This window comes from Mastomys coucha, unplaced genomic scaffold (genome assembly GCF_008632895.1).
Source record: "Mastomys coucha isolate ucsf_1 unplaced genomic scaffold, UCSF_Mcou_1 pScaffold18, whole genome shotgun sequence".
In the NCBI taxonomy this organism is placed as follows: domain Eukaryota; kingdom Metazoa; phylum Chordata; class Mammalia; order Rodentia; family Muridae; genus Mastomys; species Mastomys coucha.
In genome coordinates, this window is record NW_022196900.1 from 55,830,539 (window position 1) to 55,851,686 (window position 21,148).

General features: G+C 39.1%; 1 protein-coding gene across 2 annotated transcripts in view; it reads right to left on the reverse strand.

The window, feature by feature from the left end:
- LOC116096256 (cytochrome P450 2J3) overlaps positions 1–15,741 on the reverse strand; it is a 21,442-nt gene extending 5,701 nt beyond the window's left edge. For both annotated transcript variants that reach the window (XM_031377886.1, XM_031377887.1), the window contains exons 1-6: positions 15,270–15,741; positions 12,206–12,368; positions 10,354–10,503; positions 9,775–9,935; positions 6,046–6,222; positions 3,804–3,945 (exon numbers count right to left, since the gene is read on the reverse strand). In XM_031377886.1, the coding sequence (XP_031233746.1) occupies positions 3,804–3,945; positions 6,046–6,222; positions 9,775–9,935; positions 10,354–10,503; positions 12,206–12,368; positions 15,270–15,479 (1,003 nt within the window). In that variant the 5' untranslated portion in view covers positions 15,480–15,741. The remainder of the gene's footprint in view (positions 1–3,803; positions 3,946–6,045; positions 6,223–9,774; positions 9,936–10,353; positions 10,504–12,205; positions 12,369–15,269) is intronic.
- Between the last annotated feature and the right edge of the window lie 5,407 nt (positions 15,742–21,148).

Below are 21,148 nucleotides of genomic sequence, written 5' to 3' on the forward strand. Positions count from 1 at the left end.
CTGTCAATTCAGTAACTTCCTTTGAGCTGGCAACAGAATCATAACATTTTATATACTCTGAGCTAAATATCTCAGATACACTCATAGTAGTATCTAGTCAGGCTTCTACAAACAACCAACTTCTACAAACAAGCACCATTCATTGAGTGGGTAAAAAATCAACATAAATGTATTCCTTGTAGTCCTGGAGCTTGGAACTTCACAGATCAAGGCACTATAAGTTCTCTTTCCTGGTAGAAAACAATTTTCTATCTCATAGGTACCAAAGCTTTACTGTATCCTCATGCCATCAAGGAGAAAGGAATCCCTCTTGTACTTCTTTTGGAAAGACACTAATCTCCTGAACAATCACATTGAGAATTAGAGATGAACATGAGTTTGGCCAGGAGGACACAATGTTCATATAACAGCACATCTGTAAAGTCCAATATTATAGGAGATATATCTGTGTGGACTGTGGACAGCAGTCTGTTGCTGGACATGTCTTGGAGAAGATGCTACAATCTTTGAGCTTCAGTTTTCTGCTATGATTAGTAAGAATAAGTCTGCTTTATCTTGAGGGTGTTTTGAGATTTACACTAACTTTTAATAATAATAGTGATTGATTTATAGCTAATAATAATAATAGTGATTGATAATAGCTGTCTGTCAAAGTGACTCCTCTTTCTCAAGAGTAAGAGAGGTTGAACTAATTTATTTGATTGTCTGGCTATAAATTTCATTTTAAATGAATTTGGAACTGTAAGCCCTTCACTATTTCTCTACTTATGAAAATTGATTTCATACAAAATAAGAAATTTATTGTGCTTACTATGATGACTTTTGAGGCAGCATTCTACCTACATGGCCAGGCTCACCTTGAACCCTTAACACATCAGTTTCAAATCTGTCAAGTGTTGAGATTAATGGTGTGGGCCACCAATCAAAGATCTAATCATTTTTACATGAATAATTTACTAGCCTTTAATATGTTCGTATTGTTGTACCTGTTATTGCTGGAGCTTCATCTTGCAAAAAATTCTATGTCCATGCTTCAAATATTATTTTCCCTCTCTCTGCATTCTCCCTTCTGTGTGGTATACTATTTTACTATTTTTTCAGTTAGGTAGTTGAGTATTTATAGTTTTCAGATTATATTCTTTAACTTAGCATAGTGTCCTGAATTAATTCAGGGTCGGAATTTATTTTCTGGTGCTGGAAGGTGGCTCAGTGGTTAAAATCACTTGTTGCTCCTGCAGAAGACCTGTGCTTGGTTCCTACACACATATAGTGGCTATCAGCCATCTGTAATTCAGGTTCCAGGGATTCTGATGCTTTTTGTTTTTACTACTGTAGGTACAAGACTGTGGAGCATTTGTCTCTCCACTGCTGCCAATGGCTGGGGCTCTCTGCCACTGATGCCTGAGTCTCATTGCTGCTGGGGCTTGGAGCTCCATGGTGCTCTAGTTAAAAGGAGACAATGCATGAATGAGATCTTTTATTATAGGAAAGAGAAAATAGGCTGTCCATGTAGAGAGAAAGAAAGGATAGGAAGGAGGTGAGAAGAGAAGGAGAGAGAGAAAGGAAAGAAAGAAAGCAAGAGAGCAAGAAGCAAGAGAGAACAAATGAAAGAGAGAGAAGAAGAAGGCAAGAGAAGAGAATAAAGAGCAAGAGAGAGAGGAAGAAAGCAAGAGAGGAAAGAGGGCAAGAGAAGAACAAAAAGCAACAGAGAGGGGAGGGGGTGAACCACCCCATATATTATGTGAGGCTTGGCTATATGTCTGTGAGGTGGGGCATGCTTGGCTGTGGTCAAGTGACTGGGGATAGGGTCCAGCTAGAGTGCTGGGTGCTTGGGACATTATCTACCTGATAGAGCATATATCTACTACGGGGGCAGCTATGAGAGGTTGTGACTGAAACAGGGGCCAAAGACTCAGGAATTCAGGTTGAACACATTCCATCCCTTGCAGGCAAAGATATTGCCAACTGGGTCCCCAGTGTTCAGACCTACTACTCGACTGGGCCTAGGTTGCCTTAACAGACCACTGCCCTACACAAGACAATCACATAGTATACATACACAGGCAAAGTACTCTTAGACATAACATAAAGTAAATAAAAAAATTAAAGAGTTTCTTATCACTGACTAAATTTTTTTTGATCTCATGTATATTCCATACTTTATTTATTCATGGCACTTGGTTGCTCTGGTTTTTACCATCTCTTGACTACTGTACATGGTTATAAATTGAACATGGTTGTACTTATATTATTTAAATCTATTAATATGCTTGAAGTCTTATTTTCAGGAGTCAAATCTATAATGCAAGTGAGTCAATTTTAAATTTAAAAAAAATTCAAGTCGTAGGACAGCTAGATGGCTGACAGTGTTGAACTATCCATTGATCTGAATTAAACCTTAGGATTTACATGGTGAAAGAGACAACTGATTCCTACAAGTTGTCCTATGACTACCACATTTATGCCATGGTATTCTCCCACATCCCTATAAATGTAGCCAAAAAGTTAAGTGTAATATTAAGAAAAAAATATATCTTAAATGGTAATTCAAAATGCATATAGGTAAAAATAGATACACATTAAGTGAACATTTCACATTCATAAAGAAATAAAGTTTACCCTGGGGAGATAGCTCAGTTGGTAAAATGTTTCCTTTGCAAGCATGAAGACCTAAGTTTGCTACCTAGAATTCATATAAAAAAGTCAGATGTGATGGCAAAAGTTTGTAGGTCTAATATGCTGGAGATGCAGAGACAAGTGAACCCCTGGGGCTCAGTGGTTATTTCTGAATTCCAGACCAATGAGATAACTTACCTTATTAAAAAATAAGTGAACTACGCTTCTGAAGAATTTGGTTTGTGGCCTCAACATGCAGATGCACAGATATACATACATTCATGCACAGAGAGTCTCTCACCCAAAGATAAAATAAAAATTATGGACAAATTTGACTTCATCATATTGGCAGAACTCTTAATCTTTTTGGCTTTCAAAATGGACTAAATTGACTTTGTAAATAAATAAACTGTGAGCTACAATTTGAAAAACAAAATATTTCATGGAAAAAAAACTGGTTCTAACCAGCACCAGTTCTAAACTCTTCTAGAATGTAGAGGAAGAGAAATTATGAGACAGATCATTCTTTGTCATGGACAACAGATTATGGAAAGACAATAAAATAATGTATAAAGCTCAGTGATGGAGGAGCATTGTTCATCTCTAGAGGAAGAAAGTGACAACAGTTCCTTAATCAATAAATTCCTGGAGAAATATGAGACACCTTAAACAGGTACAGTCTTGCAATATCCTTCTAGATTTGTCAGGAATTGGAACAGTCCGTTTTTGGTAGATGGAAGATCCATTGTCATGACTTAGATGCAAGAATAAGACAGCAACAAGATAGGACATGAAACACAGAAATGCTACCAGGCAGGGTGGGTGGGGTTGAGGATAGACAGAGGGGAGAATATCCCATGACTCCAGAAACCAGACTAGGGCATTTGCACAATATCCAGGGCAAATAGGAATGTGTTGCTCAAAAGGAAGGAGGGGATCTGTGGACGCTCTTAGGATGAAGTCATTCTTTGCTGGAACCTACCATAGTGTCACTTTCCTTCTTTGCTTTGTTCTAGGCTCAATTCTTTGTGAGGTGAACCCATCACATTCCTAACAGAACATGTGGAGAATGTGTCCCTTTCCAAGTGCACATTCCCTCCCAGGAACTCTCCCATCTTCTGGTCCCATCTTAACCACAGATTCCAGAAGCATCATTCTACCCTGTCAGGTGCAGTCACCACACTCACCTTGGACTTCTGGGTAGAGGGCCATGCAGAGCAGAGCCCAGCGCAGTGTTGTGGATGTTGTCTCGGTTCCAGCAAAGAAGAGGTCCAGAGTGCTGCAGATGAGGTTTTCTTCATTGAAACTTGTAGTAGTCTTGTCTGGGTACTACAAAAGACACTGTGTGTTTGTTTATTCAGAGGTTTTTAAATTGAAAAATTCATATAAAGTGATATTCCATTTGACTGCCTCATGAAGCACTTTCCTATCCCAAGTGCTGCAGCTGGCCAAAGCATTATGGCTCTTGGGTGGATGAAAATCACTGCAACTACTTTCTTCTGATTAAACTTTATAAAAACCTTTGTCCAATGATAAGAAAATGGGATAGAAAAATTATATTTGTCTTCTAGTATCAGCCACATCACTAAGTCAATACATAGCCTAGGGTACTCACTCAACATTTCTTTTCATCAGTTTGAAAAATGAAAATTAAAAACATACCCTGACATACCATTGTCAATTATGTGAGATACCACAGGTACATAGTCAAGACTCAACAAATGATTTTGTTGATACCAGAAAGAATCAAATTAACTCTCTTTGTTCACTGCTTCTCTGATCTGATTAGTAATCTTTTCAAGGTAAGATTTTTCTGATTCCATCAGTTATTTTTTTTTATGATATAACATCATCTTTTCCAGCTTCCTCTAGACATATACATATATTACAATTGCTCTTAATACTGATGATCTAATACCTGTGTGTGACAAATAATTATTTGTCTCTTCCTCTGAAGAAAAAATTACAATGTTGCTTTTATCTATATTATACAAGGCAAGTGAAATAAAAGAGGGGATGAAAAAATTACTATTCTGTCTTTGGTCAGAGAAGGAACCCATTCCTCCCTGCTTACACCACTGATCCAGTGATATGTACCAGTAAGAGGTCTTGTGAGATTGAGGCTGTATATTTTGTGATGTGATTTGGAGCTATAATGAAATTTCAGAGTTACTGCAGGCTCATGTTTTCAATTCTTGGTTTCTAGTCATCTGATGTATTTTTGGAGGTTCTATAATATTGGGGATTAGTCTATAGCTGGATGTATCCAGGCACTAAGAGCAGGACTCTGAAAGTTATATCCAGGCCCCCGATCTTGCCTTGGTCCCTGCTTCTGAATGTATCATTATGTGGCCAGACCATAGGCTTTTTGCTACTTTAAGCATAGCTTCTCTGGCATTCCTTCTTTGCAGTGATGGACCCAACTTCCTGACACTATGAGCCAAAATAAATCTCTTTTGTGTTGTTTTTGCCAGGTATTGTCATAATGATGCAAATGTATCAACCACAGCAAACTGGCCACTGTCTAGCCTCTTTTGTATTACTGGAAGGTTTTTATGAGAGTTAGAGGGCCTCTTGTAAACATTAAAGTTAAACTTCAGCCTTCAGCTGTATTTTGTTTTGTCTTACAGTAGTGTGTGACAGTCAGTAACTGTCCCTAGACCAACTCATAACAAAATTGGACTCTGAAGCTTAATTGGAACTTTCATTTATGACACAGCTCATTCACACATGGATAAAGGCTAAGAGAGAGACATATAAAGATAGGATCTGGCATTATCATGGTCTCCCAACAAATGGCTTAGAACGCTATTTTTATATGTTTATTTATTTTTTATTAGATATTTTCTTTATTTACATTTCAAATGATATCTCCTTTTAGAACTCTGTTTTTAATGACCCTAATAATCCTAAATAAATGCCACCATACACCTTATAAGTACCGTATCCTTTGCATCTAACTTCCTTGTAGTGTGCTATGCAATTATCCCTAGTTGCACATGTATTCATTTCTCTGCACATTGCTTGATGCTTCTTAATAAACCTTGTATGTGTAAATAACTTTCAAAAACAGAGTATAGTGAATTATTCTTATAAGAGGGAGCTCAAGGTTCAGAATCAAAGAGATGAAATATAAAGATGGAAGCAGTGATCAGGGAGAAATAGATGCTACAGTCTTGGTATTGAAGATGAAGGAAAGAGACATAGCAAAAGGGATCTATGTCCTGTAGAGTCAGAACTGAGTTCTTACTACCTCCATACAAAGCTTTCCTGGCCACCAGCCATACAAGGATCATGCAATACTGTGATGGAACACAACTGTGTCATGTCAAACCAATAAGCTCGGGGAAACATGTAGGATCAACTGTAAACCATTAAACTGCTGCTGCTTCTGCAAGCAGAAGACAACACAGCAGGTATCTTCCTCACCTTTGCCATTTCCTTGAGGAAAGCATCAATGAAGTCTCTTGGCTCATCTGGATCCCAGTCTCTCCGGTGATTGTTAATAATATCAGAAACAAACAATTGCAGTTTTCTCCAGTTTCTGAAAAATGTTTGGTGTGATCCAGGAAGATACTGAAGTATCCTTGGAAAGATATTGTAAAGCTGATTGGGAAAAATAAGACAGTCACAGAGACATATGGTGACACATTTCACAACAGTGTTGTCTTTTCCTTTGTGTCTTATGGTGGAATAGTAGAGCCATCTTGACTCCTGTTTCATTTTCTCTATAGCCCCACACTCCACAGACATTTCAATTTTACCATCAAAGGACTTTAACACCCTGAATTGAATTGAGGAAGAGGTTCCAATTATAACACTGGGTGATTAAAAGAGAACATAAAAACCAATTAATTGTATATATTCTTAATAAAATAGGAGCCATGAGGATAGTAAGGTAGATAACACCGCAGAACTGGTTTCTAAAGATCTTACATTATTTTAGAGAGGAATAAAATAATTATCTCAGATACTGGATGTTTAAGACTGTCAATTTTATTTAGATTAATTTATTTTCTTTTATGTTTTTCATGATTCTGGTGCCTGCAGAAGTCAGAAGAGAGTACTGGAGCCCCTTAAACTTAATTTGTAGATTGTTGTAAGTCATTGTTCAGGTGCTGGGGATGGAACTGTGGTCCTATGCAAGACCAACTAATACTCATAACTGCTTAGGCCATATCTCTAGCTCCTAAAATGATCAAATTTTAAGGCCAGGACTAAAGTAATATAAAATTTTAAAATTCCTTTCAATTTATACCTGGGAATGTTAAATGAGAACATTTAATAAGTTAAAACATGAGAAAACTCAGAGAATTTTAAACTATAAAATAATTCCAAATTAGTCCTCACAATTTAATAATTTAAATATATGTATTTTATTTTTAATTCTGTGTAAGGGGCACAATTAATTCATGAGTTCAGGTGCCTACTGAAGCCAGAAATATTGGGTTCCTTGGAGTCACATATGCTGTGGCCATCCAACCTGAGTGTTGGGGACCAAATTTGGGAGTTCTTCAAAATCAGCCTGTACTTTTAATTGCCAATCGGTGTCTCTAGTTCCCTCATACTCCATTATTTCCAATAAATGGAAATAAGTGTTCCCATAAAAAGGGAACAATTACCAAATCTGGTACAGCATTTATAGCCAATAGGTGTTGGTTTAAAAGGAAACTTCCAAAACAGAAGCACGTGAGAGTTTAAAAATGAAATGCAGAAAGTGATTTCCAGATGAAGACTGAAGGAAACCAGTGGGGGTTAGTCTTTCCTATCCTTTTCAGCATCGATTGAGTGAAACTGAGTGCATGCAGCCCATGCATAGCAGATGAAATATCTTGAATGAGGAAAAGAGTATTAGACAAAACAAACACTCCTAATTAAGAAGAGAGAACATTAAGCTTATGTGTGTCCAAATGTATTGTGAAAAATTATAAAGTTGGAGTTCTGGGTAATTTGGTGTGCTACAAGTTGCTCCTGGGAGCCAGTAACAAAGACAGACAGGATAAGGAGAGCAGACTTTATCCCACAGGAAAATAGATAAAAAGCTTGGGGAATGGATGGAAGGAGTGACAGGATCCTGGAAAAGATGAACAAGCAGGACACTCTGGAGCCAGGGAGTTCCCTTGGCAGGGGGTCGGGGGGGGGCCAGGGGGCAGGCACTCAAAAGCCTCTTCTAAGGACCTGGCAGCTGAAAGCTGGCAGCCTTACCTACAGGAGGAGCCCAGAACCCCTGTAAGTGAAGCTGATGATCATACTGATTCCTTTTGTTAATGGGTCAGTGGAGGAGAAAAGCCCATTTTGTCATGATATACAAGTTGAAGTGGAACAGCTGGTTGACAATTCGACAGAGAATCCATGGCTAAAAAGTGAACCACTCAGAGGCCTCCTGAAATTATGGAGGATTCACCGGTCAGAGAATTTCAGAATTGTCTCTCACTGCAGCCTTTGGGTAAGAGTAGGCCCAGAGAGATAGTTATGGACAGAAGAGGGACCTAATACTAGTAGGCCTAAGTGTGGATTACAGCAAGAACCAGAATCAGGCTGGGAAGTGGATAGGGAGACTCCCTCCCCTCAGTGCACAGGAACAAAGCTCCTCAACTGAGTAAGGCCCTGGAGTCCAGTAGCTCTGAGTCTGAGGTCAGCAGCTGAGTAAGGCCCTGGAGTCCAGTAGCTCTGAGTCTGAGGTCAGCAGGTTAAATGCATGCTGTCTTTCACTATTGTTGAACAAAAAGATCTCTGAATTTACAAGTCAAGAAGTTAGAAAGGAGATCTGGAGACTAAGTAGGGTGAAAATAGAATCCATGTGCACTTGATAAAAAAGCAAACTGGGGAAAAATGGAAGCCAGCTGGTTTGCTGAGATGAAACTGTAAGTAAAATAATACTGGCACACGTACGAAGATATCATGATGACACCCATTGTTATTTAATTAATGTAAATGAAAGCCATCATAAAACTATAATGTTGACAGAGCTCCATTGTTCAAGAGATAACTCTTCTATTTTAGAAGGCAATTTTAGCCCATTAGATGGAATAATGAGCACATTATTAGATATAATAGAGACATTGGGAATTCGCTCCATAACTCCAGGTCAGAGGCAGTAGTAGTAGGACATGTATATAAGTGATATGTGACTGGATGTCTGCTGACCCTTGTTGGAGCATATTCATATGTGCACAGTGGTCATAATTATATTTTTTTCTACAGTTACATGATCTTTCAATTTTCAAAGTTAAGGTACTTTTTAAAACTGAAACAGTTTAAAAATTTTTAAAATGGCATGTAATTGATACAGGGACAAATAGTCCATTGAGAACACATAATTCAAACACATATAAATGTGTATGTTACCTCATATATATTTATTCCAAGGTAGCAACACAACTTCTAGGAAACATATATGGGTAACCTTAGAAGTTAGTTTTCGTTTAAAACTGTCTTACACATATAGGAATATGACTGAAAGACCAGTAATCTGTATGGAATGTTTAGAAGATTCTAAAGATTGAAGGGACAAGAATTTGGACATAGGCTTCCTCAGCTGGGGGTGAAGTTTGAAGACCAAATGTTATGTTGTAATATTACAAGATTCACAACATGAAGTATTAATTTGAAATAAAAATAGGAACCACTTTTGAACTTTTAGTTATTTTTTTTTATGTGCTGATGCAAATTCAAGACAAATGAGTGACTAGGTTCAGGTGAACACTCATGCCAGAATATACATTGCCACATTATTAACACCATCACAAGTCTGGAATCAAATCAAAAACCCAAATATCGAGAAAGGATTGTTTCCAGAAAAGTCACACATTTTGCCAATCCTAGTCTCAGTTAACAAAAAACAGCATACACAGGGAAATGTCAAAAACCTTTAGCTAGAACTAGGGCTACTTTTCAACAACATCAATAACATTCACACATAAATGGTCATCCTCCAAATGCTGGTACTTTGTTTAAATATTAGAAATATTATTTTCATGTACAAATTTTGCATATTATCAAAACATTGAAATCAATGCAGATATCTGTATACATTTGTATTAAACACATTTTTATGACAATATCTTAACTGCAGAAGCTCTAATATATCAAAAGATGAGCCTGTTCATTTGAAATTGTCCCATTCTAATGTCCTTCCTGAGATATTAGAGTGCTTACTTGGCACATCAATGATGACTCCAAACACATGGCCTCATCCAGTAGCTTCAGCATTTCCTGAAACTGGCTGTCATAGTACTCAAAGCGCTCCCCAAAGGTAATAGAGCAAATGATATTGGAAACTGCATTGTTGATATTGAAGTGAGGGTCAAAAGGCTGTCCTGGAGGTGGGAAAAGGGAAAGTTGGACCAATTAAAGATATTTATGTCTGTATTGTCTATAAAGAAAACAATCTCTCAGCTGCCCCTTCCCCCACATAAATGCTGGAGAATGCAGAGAATGAAATAATGGATGCCCTCTGGCCACAGCACACTCACAGGGCTGGCATGAACCAAGGTTTCTGTCAATGGCTGGAAAGTCAGATTGGTGACCAGGACTTAAAGTCAGCAAAGTAATTAATAATCCACTTTATTTGCTAGACTACAGTCCTCTAGTTCAAAATCATAGTTATAAGTTCACTCTTCAGTCTTCAGTGCCTAGCCTAGAGCAGGCCCAGGATAAACACTTAGGCACATAATGAGAATCTGTCCAGCAAACATAAGGCCACAACCCCCTTCACCTGCACTGCAAAATGCCCACCTCCCTCATCTCTTATGGCTTCCATAAGGTGGTGAGCCTCCTCTTGAATTCGCTGCTCTAAGCTCTTCTTTCCTAGTCCAAAGTTCCTCAATGTCATTAGGGTAAACCTTCTTTGTTCCTTCCATGTCTGGCCACTGGAGAAGATCAATCCTGGAAAGAAAAGATTCCACATTACGGCATTGTGATTCTCATTTAAAATTTTCTGATGAACTGGATGTACATGTATATGATGCAATGAAGGGTCAATAAGGCACTTGGCAGCTATCTAAAGAGACAACCCCAAAGCAAGGGAAACAATATTACTGGTTACTTACAATAGCATTCATTTAGCATTCCTTGTATATTATGTGATTTAGTACTTTCAGAATATCTATGTGCTTATTAACAATTAATGTAGGACCATTCTACCTGATGCAAAAGCTGAGACACAGGGATAAAATATAGTTAGTAGATAGCAGCTTTATTCACATTTCAGTTTCTCCAGCTCTGAAGTCCATATTCTGATCACACAAGTCTAGAAGTTAATGTTTGTTGGGAATAGGTTCTAATGCTTTGTCTTAATTCAGCTCTCAAAAGCTGTGCTTCTAGACCTCAGGGTCCCTGCCCCAGCTGGCTTTGATTGGGAATAAAGAATTGCCTTACAACAAATGACTGGGCAGGGAGACTGGGGGTGCAGGGGAAGGATTTCTTATTGTGCTAGAAAGGGACAGAGGGAGAAGGGGAGAAGAGGAGAATTGTCATGACTTGGAGTAAGAGAGATCAGATTTAAGAACTGCATGAGAAAAATCATCCAACAATGTAGGTGGAAAAAGAATGCGGCCCTATGGGGAGTGCTGCCCAGAAGGTAACAGGGCAGCAAAGATAAAATACAGATTTAGAAGGTGTTAAGCCAGGAATACTAGAGGGGAGTGTGTGCAAGTAAAGGGGAGGTTTAGAAGTGACCAGCTATTGAGCTAGGAAGGCCTATTAAAAATACCTCTGCATGTGTGTATCTTTTATTTGAGAATCCAGAGAGATCTTGCAGGGGTGAGAGTGAGGGTACTGTGTACATGATCTGTTCAGAGCAGTTAAATAATTCACTACTAAACATGTTAAGTTGAATAATAGGTATACACTCATGGATAAGACAAGACACATAATGTAAGAAAGTTTTATGGACAATATTCTAGCCAAAATATACAGCAAAGAATGGATAAATGACTCAAGAATGTAAGAAGGATGAGTATCCCACACACAGTCTAGAGGCAAGGAGGAAGATCACTCTGGTGTATTCAGCATCCACCACTACCCTCTCACCTGCAAAGCTGCCAAGCTTTCATCAGTTTTGTAACTTTCAGAGAAATCCTCAAATTCTTATAACTGTCCTCCCAAAATAGGTTAATACACTTGAAGTCTGATATCGGCATTCTGATTATTTTTAAATGAAAATAAGTATTCACACCAGCCTGTTATATTATTGGCCAGAAGGCTAAAGACCCCTAATGCTATCACTTTATTGATGGAGTATGAGGAGTTTAAACAAGAAGAATAACATCGGGAAGAAGATGACTCATCTATTTTTCTGTGGCAGAAAGTTGGAGTGGGAAAAGGGAAATGAGAACACAGTATGGCTGGCTGGACTTACTACCAAAGCATCAAGAGTTGGTGTTCAGGACACGTCACATGGTTTCCCCCAAATCTAGAAGAGAGACAGTGTAAGTCCTCCTATGGGAGTTTTCATTCAGGAAGTATGGCATCCTGCTTCCTTTACAGATAACAGGTGGTTTATAGGAATGTTGCCAAGTTATAGACAAGAAACTTTACTATGTCACCAAAATTTTAAAACACACCACATATTGATCAAGAAACTTACCATTTTTATTAAAGAGATGTTTTCGGAGAAGAGTGACCGGGCGATTCAGAAAATTGTGCTCCATTTGAGTAAAGACTTCTTTGATTAAGGGCATGCCAGTTATAACCACTGAAGGAATGTTAGCAAAATCCAGGCTTATCATATTCCCATATTTCTTCACAAACTGAAAAATATTACAGTAGTCACAATTGAGCCCATGTCTGTGTCCAGATATGGCAGCCATGTGTGGAGCTAATGAGACTAATACTGAGATGTCTGTGAGGACTGTGTGGGAGGAGAGGAAAGCAAGCATCTTCCTCTATAGAAATGTTGAGAAATTTTTACTCATAATGCATTAAGCTCAATTTTGATACACACTTCCCTATACTAATCACTAAAGTGATAGCATTTGAGGTCTTTAGCCTTCTGGCCAATAATATAACAGGCTGGTGTGAATACAAATTTCCTTATAGAAAATCTCAATGAATTCAGCAAATCTGAATTAGGTATGCAGCTACCCTATGTCCCTAGGAGAAGACATGAGGATATGTGTAGCAACAAATAGACAAATTCTCTATTCTGAGGCATCCTGAATTCTAATGAAGGCAAAAATACAGTTTATATGAAAGCCCAAAGGTCAAGGAAGGTCAGTATACATGTAGTTTTATAAACATCCCTCTTTAGCCAGAGAATAATGCCCACAAACATCTTCTATGTATAGAAGATTCCTGTGTAACTAATGTAACTAATTCTGAGTGATGTACATTTGTGTATGCAGATGGCATACACATTTTGTTGTGATGGAAATGTTTCCTCTCATCTCTGCTTTTTACTTCTCCCTCTACTATGATAATTTTCTCCAAAAATTTAATTCATGTGTTCAGCCAATATGAATTAAATCAGCACTAATGTGTTCCTAGACTAAGTTATGAGATCATAAGTGTTTTAAATCAACATTTGTATTCGGAAGGATCCTGGAGGAATCAGTGAAGGCCAGAGAATTATGATTATAATCTTCCCAAAGGCTGAAAGTCTATCTTTAAAGTTTTTCTGTAGCAAACATTAAATTATGAAATTATTAATAAATCAAACTATCTATTTACCCAGAAGAGGCTGTGCTCTCTTCATACCCAGCTAGATGTGGAAAGTGCAATAAAGGGAAGATGCTGGGGGTGGAGACTTCCCTGTACCTCTGGAGTTACATGAGCATGTTAGTTCTGTACTTCACTGCCTGTAGACTCTTCAGGAAATTGCTCTGTCTTTTAAAACTTAGAACCTAGCTATGAAAGGTAAATAATTATCTCTCCCACATTGGATTCTTTAAGGAAGAATGAAAGTAGAAATGGGAAAGTCACCCTGTTTTCTCATTAAAGCATCCCAGCCACCCTCCACCTTGTTGAGAAATGAGCAAGCAAAGAGTGTGAGCCACAAATTTGTGTTGATGAGAAGGAAGGAACAGGGTAAGTCTCTGGTCATGGATGGTACTCACTGAGTAATGGACTGGTAGTTTTTATGTCTTATCATATCAACTTTCTAACTCCTCATCATAATGAACATTTTCCAACTTCCCAAAAAGGCAAACAAGTTGTAAGTAAACGAATGTAGTCAGGAAGGCAAAGCTGCTGTCTGACAGAGGGAATTTCCAGACGTTATGTAAGATTTGAGGAAAAAGACATGACCTTGAGATATCCAATGACTTCAGAGTTTAATGAAGCAGGCATGAGTGTGAGAGATGGAGAGTCCAGGTGGAAGGAGAAGAGGGAACCAGAGAATCAAAGAACTGAATGTCCATGATGATGTGGTATGTGAAAGTCTGTGAAAATTGAGGTGAATGACTCTATATGAGTAGTTTCAAAGTTTCTTCCCCATGTAAACTCAAGAGTTGGCTTTTTGCAGATCCTACTTCTACCTTTTATTTTTCTAAGTCATGTCTAGCTCCAACAGTGGTTTTAAACAGAAAGGCTTCAATCCTCATTTGTAAGTATACCCTACAGAATTAGTCACAGAGCCCCAGTCCTATATGAACCATTTTAAACAAATATAATGTTTTGGTTTCATCTTGGAATCATATATATATATATATATATATATATATATATATATATATATATATAACAATACAGCCTATATACAGCCTTTTAAAATTTTTTTAACCAAGAGTCCTATTTTAAGTTCATTTCACCTCTAGCAAAGCCTATCCAGTGTCTCTACTAAGGACAGACTCAATAACTGTATGTCATTTCTTCTGGAAGATGTAAGTAATGTACACATAGAAAGGTGGATCAACTTTTAACTCTATTTTCATGAACGTGACCATGAGTGTTTCAAGCTTTTCAAGAAAGGTTTATTGACTCATTTACAATATTGACAAACAAGTTCTAGGAATAAGTGAAAATTTGTTTTGAGGGAGTCCTAACTGGCAATGGGTGCCATCTGGATCCTATGCTTATTCTTGAGGGAGAAACAGCATCTAAGACAGTGGTACTCAACCTGTGAGCTATGACCCCTTTCACAATGGTTTCCTGAACCCATCAAAACAATTATGAAGTAGCAAAAAAAAAAAGTTATTCTTGGGGGTCACCACAATGTACTGTGCTATAGAATAGAGACATAAAAAAGGATGAGAACCAATATTCTAAAACTAGGTACTGAAGTTAATGTTTTCTTTCCACAAGTACCACAAGATTCAAAGGGTGAATATTCCAAATAAAGAAACGTAAGACACCTACGATTAGTGAGACATGGCATTAAGCCATAAATTCCAAGTAACTACATAAATCAGAGACTATGTTTTCTGGATCTAAAACCGTTAAGTGCAGCATTTATGAAGATAAATTATGTCATCAAATCTACATTGACATACTTTAAAAGAATTAAAAATCAGAGACAGTATGTTTTCTGGCCATAAAAATCACACTGAGAGTCTTTCATCGACAGATAACAAGAAAATCTGCAACTGTTTGTAATCTGTACACCTTAGCTATGGGCTAGTGGGCTGTCAGCATCAGCCTTCAGCTAGCTCCTCCAGAGGCTGGTGCCAATATCCAGTCCCAGGATGCATCCAGGCACTGTGGCCTTTTCCTACCTGCTGAAGTGATAGGTGGGGCTGCTTGGGGTCCAAATGGAACAAGCAACCCACGAAGGGCAGGCGCTGTGGCCCTGGCGGGTAGTTCTTGGGGCGCTGGTTTTTGAAGAAATCAGCCAGGAACAGAAAAGTGACAGCAGCCAGCAGCAAAATCCGGAGATGGAGCGCAGAACAAATGAAGGCTACTAGGGAGCCCGCTGCGGCAAGCATGGCTGATACTGGAGCAAGCTCTTGGGGGAATGAGAATCTGAAATCTGAACTAAGGGAGGTCCTTAGGGCCACTGCCTGTAGTTCTCGGACTGAGCCAGGCTTGTGGTTAACCGCCCCCTAGTTCCTACAGGGCCCAGCCCATCTCCTGCAGACTCCTCCGCCCAGCTCTATTCACCTTTAAGTCACCCTCTTCGCCTGACTTGCTTATCTTCTCCCTAAGCCTTAACAGAGCTTTGTCCCCCAGAGCTCTTTCACTTTTACCCAGTCTTTACAAGGATGCAAACAACTCCTTTGCCCCACCTCAAGGCTTTCAGCCACGCCCCTTCCCAAGTTCCAAGTCTTAGCCTTTGGAGGCTATTCCTGTGGGGGTGGGAATGGGGTGGACTCCAGGAAGAATCCACTTGAGCATTTATGGACTAGCTAAGAACCTTGCCCATAAACAAAGTCTTTCTCTCTGTTCTCAGGCTTGTGATTTGCGTAACCTAGAGAATATCATGTGTATCTGACCTGTTTTATAAACATCATTCACCATTGGCTGTACTTTTCAGAAACAGGAACAAGAGTTTCAGCCAATGTTTCTGGGCTTTATGCCAGGGAGCGCTCTGGCCTCTTTATAAGAGCTCACCATCTTTGACAAAGCTATTCATAGTGAATAAGAGAATTAGTCCACAGACTCTTCCCAGAAAGAATACCCTGGTCTTGAATCTCCCCTTCCCCCTTTTGTAGTGTTAGAGAACTGAACACTGAAGCCCTTGAGCATGCTAGGTAACCTTTCCATCATCAGTTTGCGTTCTTCTTCCCTCCCTATTAACTTTTTAGGGTTAGTATGTAATTTAATGGATATGATTAATGGGCACTTTCATGTCCATGTATTTTCACAAATATATACATGTATATATATTTGGGACTTTCTACTCATTCCCTACACTACTGTTGTAGGTTCTTCTGTTCCCCAGATTATCCCTGTCTGCATTTTGGCAATGTATTTTCCCCTCAAGATTTGCTCCTTCTCTTTCATGGTCCCATTTCTAGTCCCAGATCCTGACCACATTTACTCATCCACAGTTTGATCTAAGCTAGTACTGCAGAAAACAAGCTGTGTTTGTCCTTCTGCATCTGGTTTGTTTCATTTTCCATAATGATCTCCAACTTTTTCTCTCACAGTTCTTCCATGGGAACCTGCAAGCACATTGTGTCTCCAGCATGCAACTCTCTACCCTGGGTCACATACAGGAGATCCTTAAACCATGTAGCAAGCTAGATATGCATAGGCACTAAACATATAGATATACATTCTGCTTGCAAATTTTTTATTGGAAAAAAGATAAATTGAAGTTTCGAACTTTCCAAGACCTTAAGAGGGAGCCAGAAGAACAGGAAGAGAAAATTAGTAAAGCTTAGCTTCTTTGTATTCTGTCAACCCTTTTTGTTTTTTTTTTCCTTTTGTTGAAAACAGATTATTTTCTCATACAATATGTCCTGATGATAATTTCTCCTTCCTCTATTCTTCCAAGTTTTTCCCAACAAGCCCTTGCCTCTGAATCTACTCTGTCTCTCAGAAAAGAATAGGTTTCTAAGAGATAACAAAACAAGACAAAAACTAGGATATCAAAGTTGAACGCTGTAACCCAACAGTAGGAAAAGAGTCCCAAAACAGACATAAGAGTCAGAGACCCACTCATTCTTTCACTCAGGGGTCCCCCCAGAATACTAAGCTGATAGCTAAAATCTGTGTCCAGAGGCCCTGACAAAGACCCGCACAAGTCCTGTGCTTGCTGCTTCAGAATTTGTGCTCAAATGCACCTTTCTTAGGTGGTTCAGAGACCCTGCTCTCCTTGTGTCCTCCATTTCCTCTGACTCTTACCCTCTTTTGCTTCCTCATTTACAGGATCCCCTGAGATCTGAGAGTAGGTATTTGGTGAAGACATCTCATTTAGACTCAGTCCACATAATGTCTGGCTGTGGGTCTCTACATCTGTTCCCATCTGCTGCCGGAGGAAGCTTCTCTAACGATAACCATATAAAGCACTGATCTATAAGTATAGCAAAGCATTATTAGGAGTTATTTAATTGAACATCTTTTCAGACCTAGGTTTCTAGGCTATCGAGTCTCTGGTGCTAGGTTGTCCAAGCAGTGTTAGATATGGGTTCCTTCTTGTGGAGTGGGGCATAAGTCAAATTAGATATTAGCTGTCGGCTATCGTAAGTGTTCCAATGTAACTTATAAGCAGAACAGACTGTAGGTCAAATATTTTGTGGCTGGGTTGGTATCTAAGTACTTTTTTGATAGAGTGATGAATAACTTTCTGCAACAAAGAGACAAGAACATAGGGGAGAAGGCTCCAGCTTGACTTCTTCATTTTCAATGAGTTGTATGGATGCTGTCCTTGGCAATGGGAGATCCACTGTCAGTTTCCTGAGAGCTACCCTTTATCTTAGCATCAGACTAGGTTATTTGGGGATTTCCATGTCCAACCCCTTTGTCCAGCACTTTCACTGAATGAAATGCACTCCCACTGCTGGAAGTCTTGGCCTGGCTACATTAGATGGACAATTTAGAGTCTGTATCTCCCATAACTCTAAGTCCTCATTAAGATCAACTTCATCAATTCCAGGAAGTTTTCATTGCATTAGGATTCCATTCCACCCTTTAAATGCTCCCAACTCCATCTTTCTACAGTTGCTCCTTCCACCAAATTGTCCCTTTGCCTGATGCTAGTGCCACTTCTGTTCTCACCTACCCCAGTCTGCTGTAACATTTATTCTGTTTTTCTCTTTCAGGGAAATACATGAGTCCCCCACAGGCAACTCTTCCTTATCTAATTTCCCTGAGTCTACAGATTGTAGCTTGCGAATAAGTGAATACATATCATATTTATCTTTCTGGGTCTGGGTTACCTCATTCAGGATTGTTTTTTTCTATTTCCATCCATTTGCCTACAAATTTCATGACGCCTTTTTTAAAATGAGTAATACTCCATTGTGCAAATATACCGCATGTTCTTTATCTGTTTTTGTTGTTGTTGTTGAGTGATATCTAGGTTGCTTCCAGTTCCTGACTATTATGACTAGAACTACAATGAATATGAACAAGTGTCCTTGTTGTAGGATTAAGTGTCCTTTGGGTATGTGTGCAAGAGTGGTGTAGCTAGGTCTTGAGGTAGATGGATTCTCAACTTCCTGAAAAATCAGAAATATTGATTTCTGTGGAAATTTGATTTTCATAGTGGATTTACAAGTATACACTCTGATGAGAAATGAAGGAGTGTTCCCCTTGGTCCATGTTCTCACTAGCATGAGCTGTCACTTATGTTGTTAATTTAAATCATTCTGATAAGTATAAGATGAAATCTCAAAGTAGTTTTGATTTGCATTTTTCTGATACCTAAGGATGTAGATCATTTCTTTAAGTTTTTCTCAGGCATTTGAGATTCTTCTATTGAAAATTCTGTTTAGATCTGTATTCGATTTTTAAATTGGATTATTTGTGGTCTTTTTTTTTAATTAGATGTTTTCTTTATTTACAATATCTCCTTTCCCAGGTTCCCCTCCAAAAGAAAAAAGAAAAAGAAAAAATAAGAAAAAAACCAAAAACTAAAACTAAAACAATCCCCTGTTCCCTCCCCCCAACCTTGATCACCACCCCATCCTCTCCCACTTCCTGGCCCTGGCATTCCCCTACACTGGGGCATAGAACCTTCACAGGGCCAAGGTCCTCTCCTCCCATTGATGACCGACTTGGCTATCCTCTGCTATACACATGCTGCTAGAGCCATGAGTCCCCCCCATTTGTACTCTTTGGTTGGAGTTTTAGTCCCTGGGAGCTCTGAGGGTACTAGTTAGTTCATATTGTTGTTTGTGCTAAGGGGCTGCAAACACTTCAGCTCCTTGGGTCCTTACTCTAGCTCCTTCATTGGGGACCCTGTACTCAGTCCAATGGATGGCTGTGAGTCTCTACTTCTGTATTAGTCAGGTACTGTCAAAGCCCCTCAGGAGACAGCTATATCAGGCTCCTGTCAGCCAGCACTTGCTGACATCCACAATAGAGTCTGGATTTGATGATTGACTATGGGATGATTGAATATGGGTGGAGTAGTATCTGGATTATCCTTCCTTCAGTCTCTGATCCATAGTTTGTCTCTGAAAATCCTTCCATGGTTATTTTGTTCCCCTTTTTAAGAAGGAACGAAGTATGCACACTTTGGTCTTCCTTCTTGAGTTTCTTGTAGTTTGTGGATTGTACTTTGTGTATTCTGATCTTCTAGGCTAATATCCACTTATCAGAGAATGCAATTTCTTGAGTTCTTTTGATATTTTGGAATTTTGTCCTCTGTCAGATGTGGAGTTGACAAATATCTTTTCCCATTCTGTAGGCTGCCACTTTGTCCTATTGCTGTCATCGTTTGTCTTCCAAAATCTTTGCAGTTTCAAGAGGCACCATTTATCAATTACTAATCTTAGTTCCTGAGCTACGAGTGTTGTGTTCAGAAAATCATCTCCTATGCCAATGCATTCAAGGCTATTCCCCAGTTTCTCTTCTATCAGGTACAGTATATCTGGTTTTATGTAGAAATTTTTGATCCACTTGGTCTTGAGTTTTATGCAGGATGGTAAGGGTGAATCTATTTGCATTTGTCTACAAGGTGACGTCAAGGTTGACCAGCACCATTTGCTGAGGATGCTTCCCTTCTGTCAGTATATATTTCTGGCTTCTTTGCCAAAGAGCATGTGTCCATTATATGTATAGATTAATGTCTGGGCCTTCAATTCGATTCTATTGTTCAACATGTCAGTTTTTAGACTAATACTATTTGCAGTTTTTATTACTATAGCTCTTCAGTACAACTTATAATTGAGAATGGTGAGACATGGAAGTTCTTTTATTGTTCAGGATTGTTCTAGATATCTGGGGTTTTTTGTTTTTCTGTATGCAGTTGAAAACTGTCCTTTAAGGGTCCATAAAGAAATTTGGTAATGTTGCTAGAGATCGCATTCAATCTCTAGATGGCTTTTAGTAAAATGGACATTTTTATTATAGTAAACCTACTGATACTCAAGATTGGGAGACCTTTCTGTCTTCTGTTATATTCTACATTCTTTTCAAAGATTGGAGTTTTTATCACACATGTCTTTTACTTCCTTAGGTAGAAATACCCCAAGATATTTTATATTATTTGAGACTAATGTGAAAGGTGCTGCTTCAAAACCAATACAAAGAAAGACAGAGCTGAACTTTGAGAACAAGAATGCATGGATAGTCTACAGCCATACCAACCTGAATGCCCCCAATCTCATCTGATCTCGGAAGCTAAGCAGGAAAATAATGAACTTGGACACACCCAGGATCAGAGAGTAGACCTTGGGCTCCAGCTCCACAGCCAGTCCCACAACACCCAGAGGAAGCTCCAAACCCAGGCGCTCTGACACACCCGGGACCAGAGGCGAGCAGTAACCAACATCTGTCCCAACACTGGGAGTAATTGGGACCAGAGGGACCAGGCACACAGGAACTCCGCCACCACAGTGACTTGGGTTCCTTCCAGTCTGTCTGGGCTGGGGTCCAGAGCAGACCTAGGGCGCAAGCTCTGCAGCCAGTCCCAGGACACCCAGAGGAAGCTCCACTCCCAGGTGCTCTGACACACCCAGGATCAGAGGTAAGCAGGAACCAA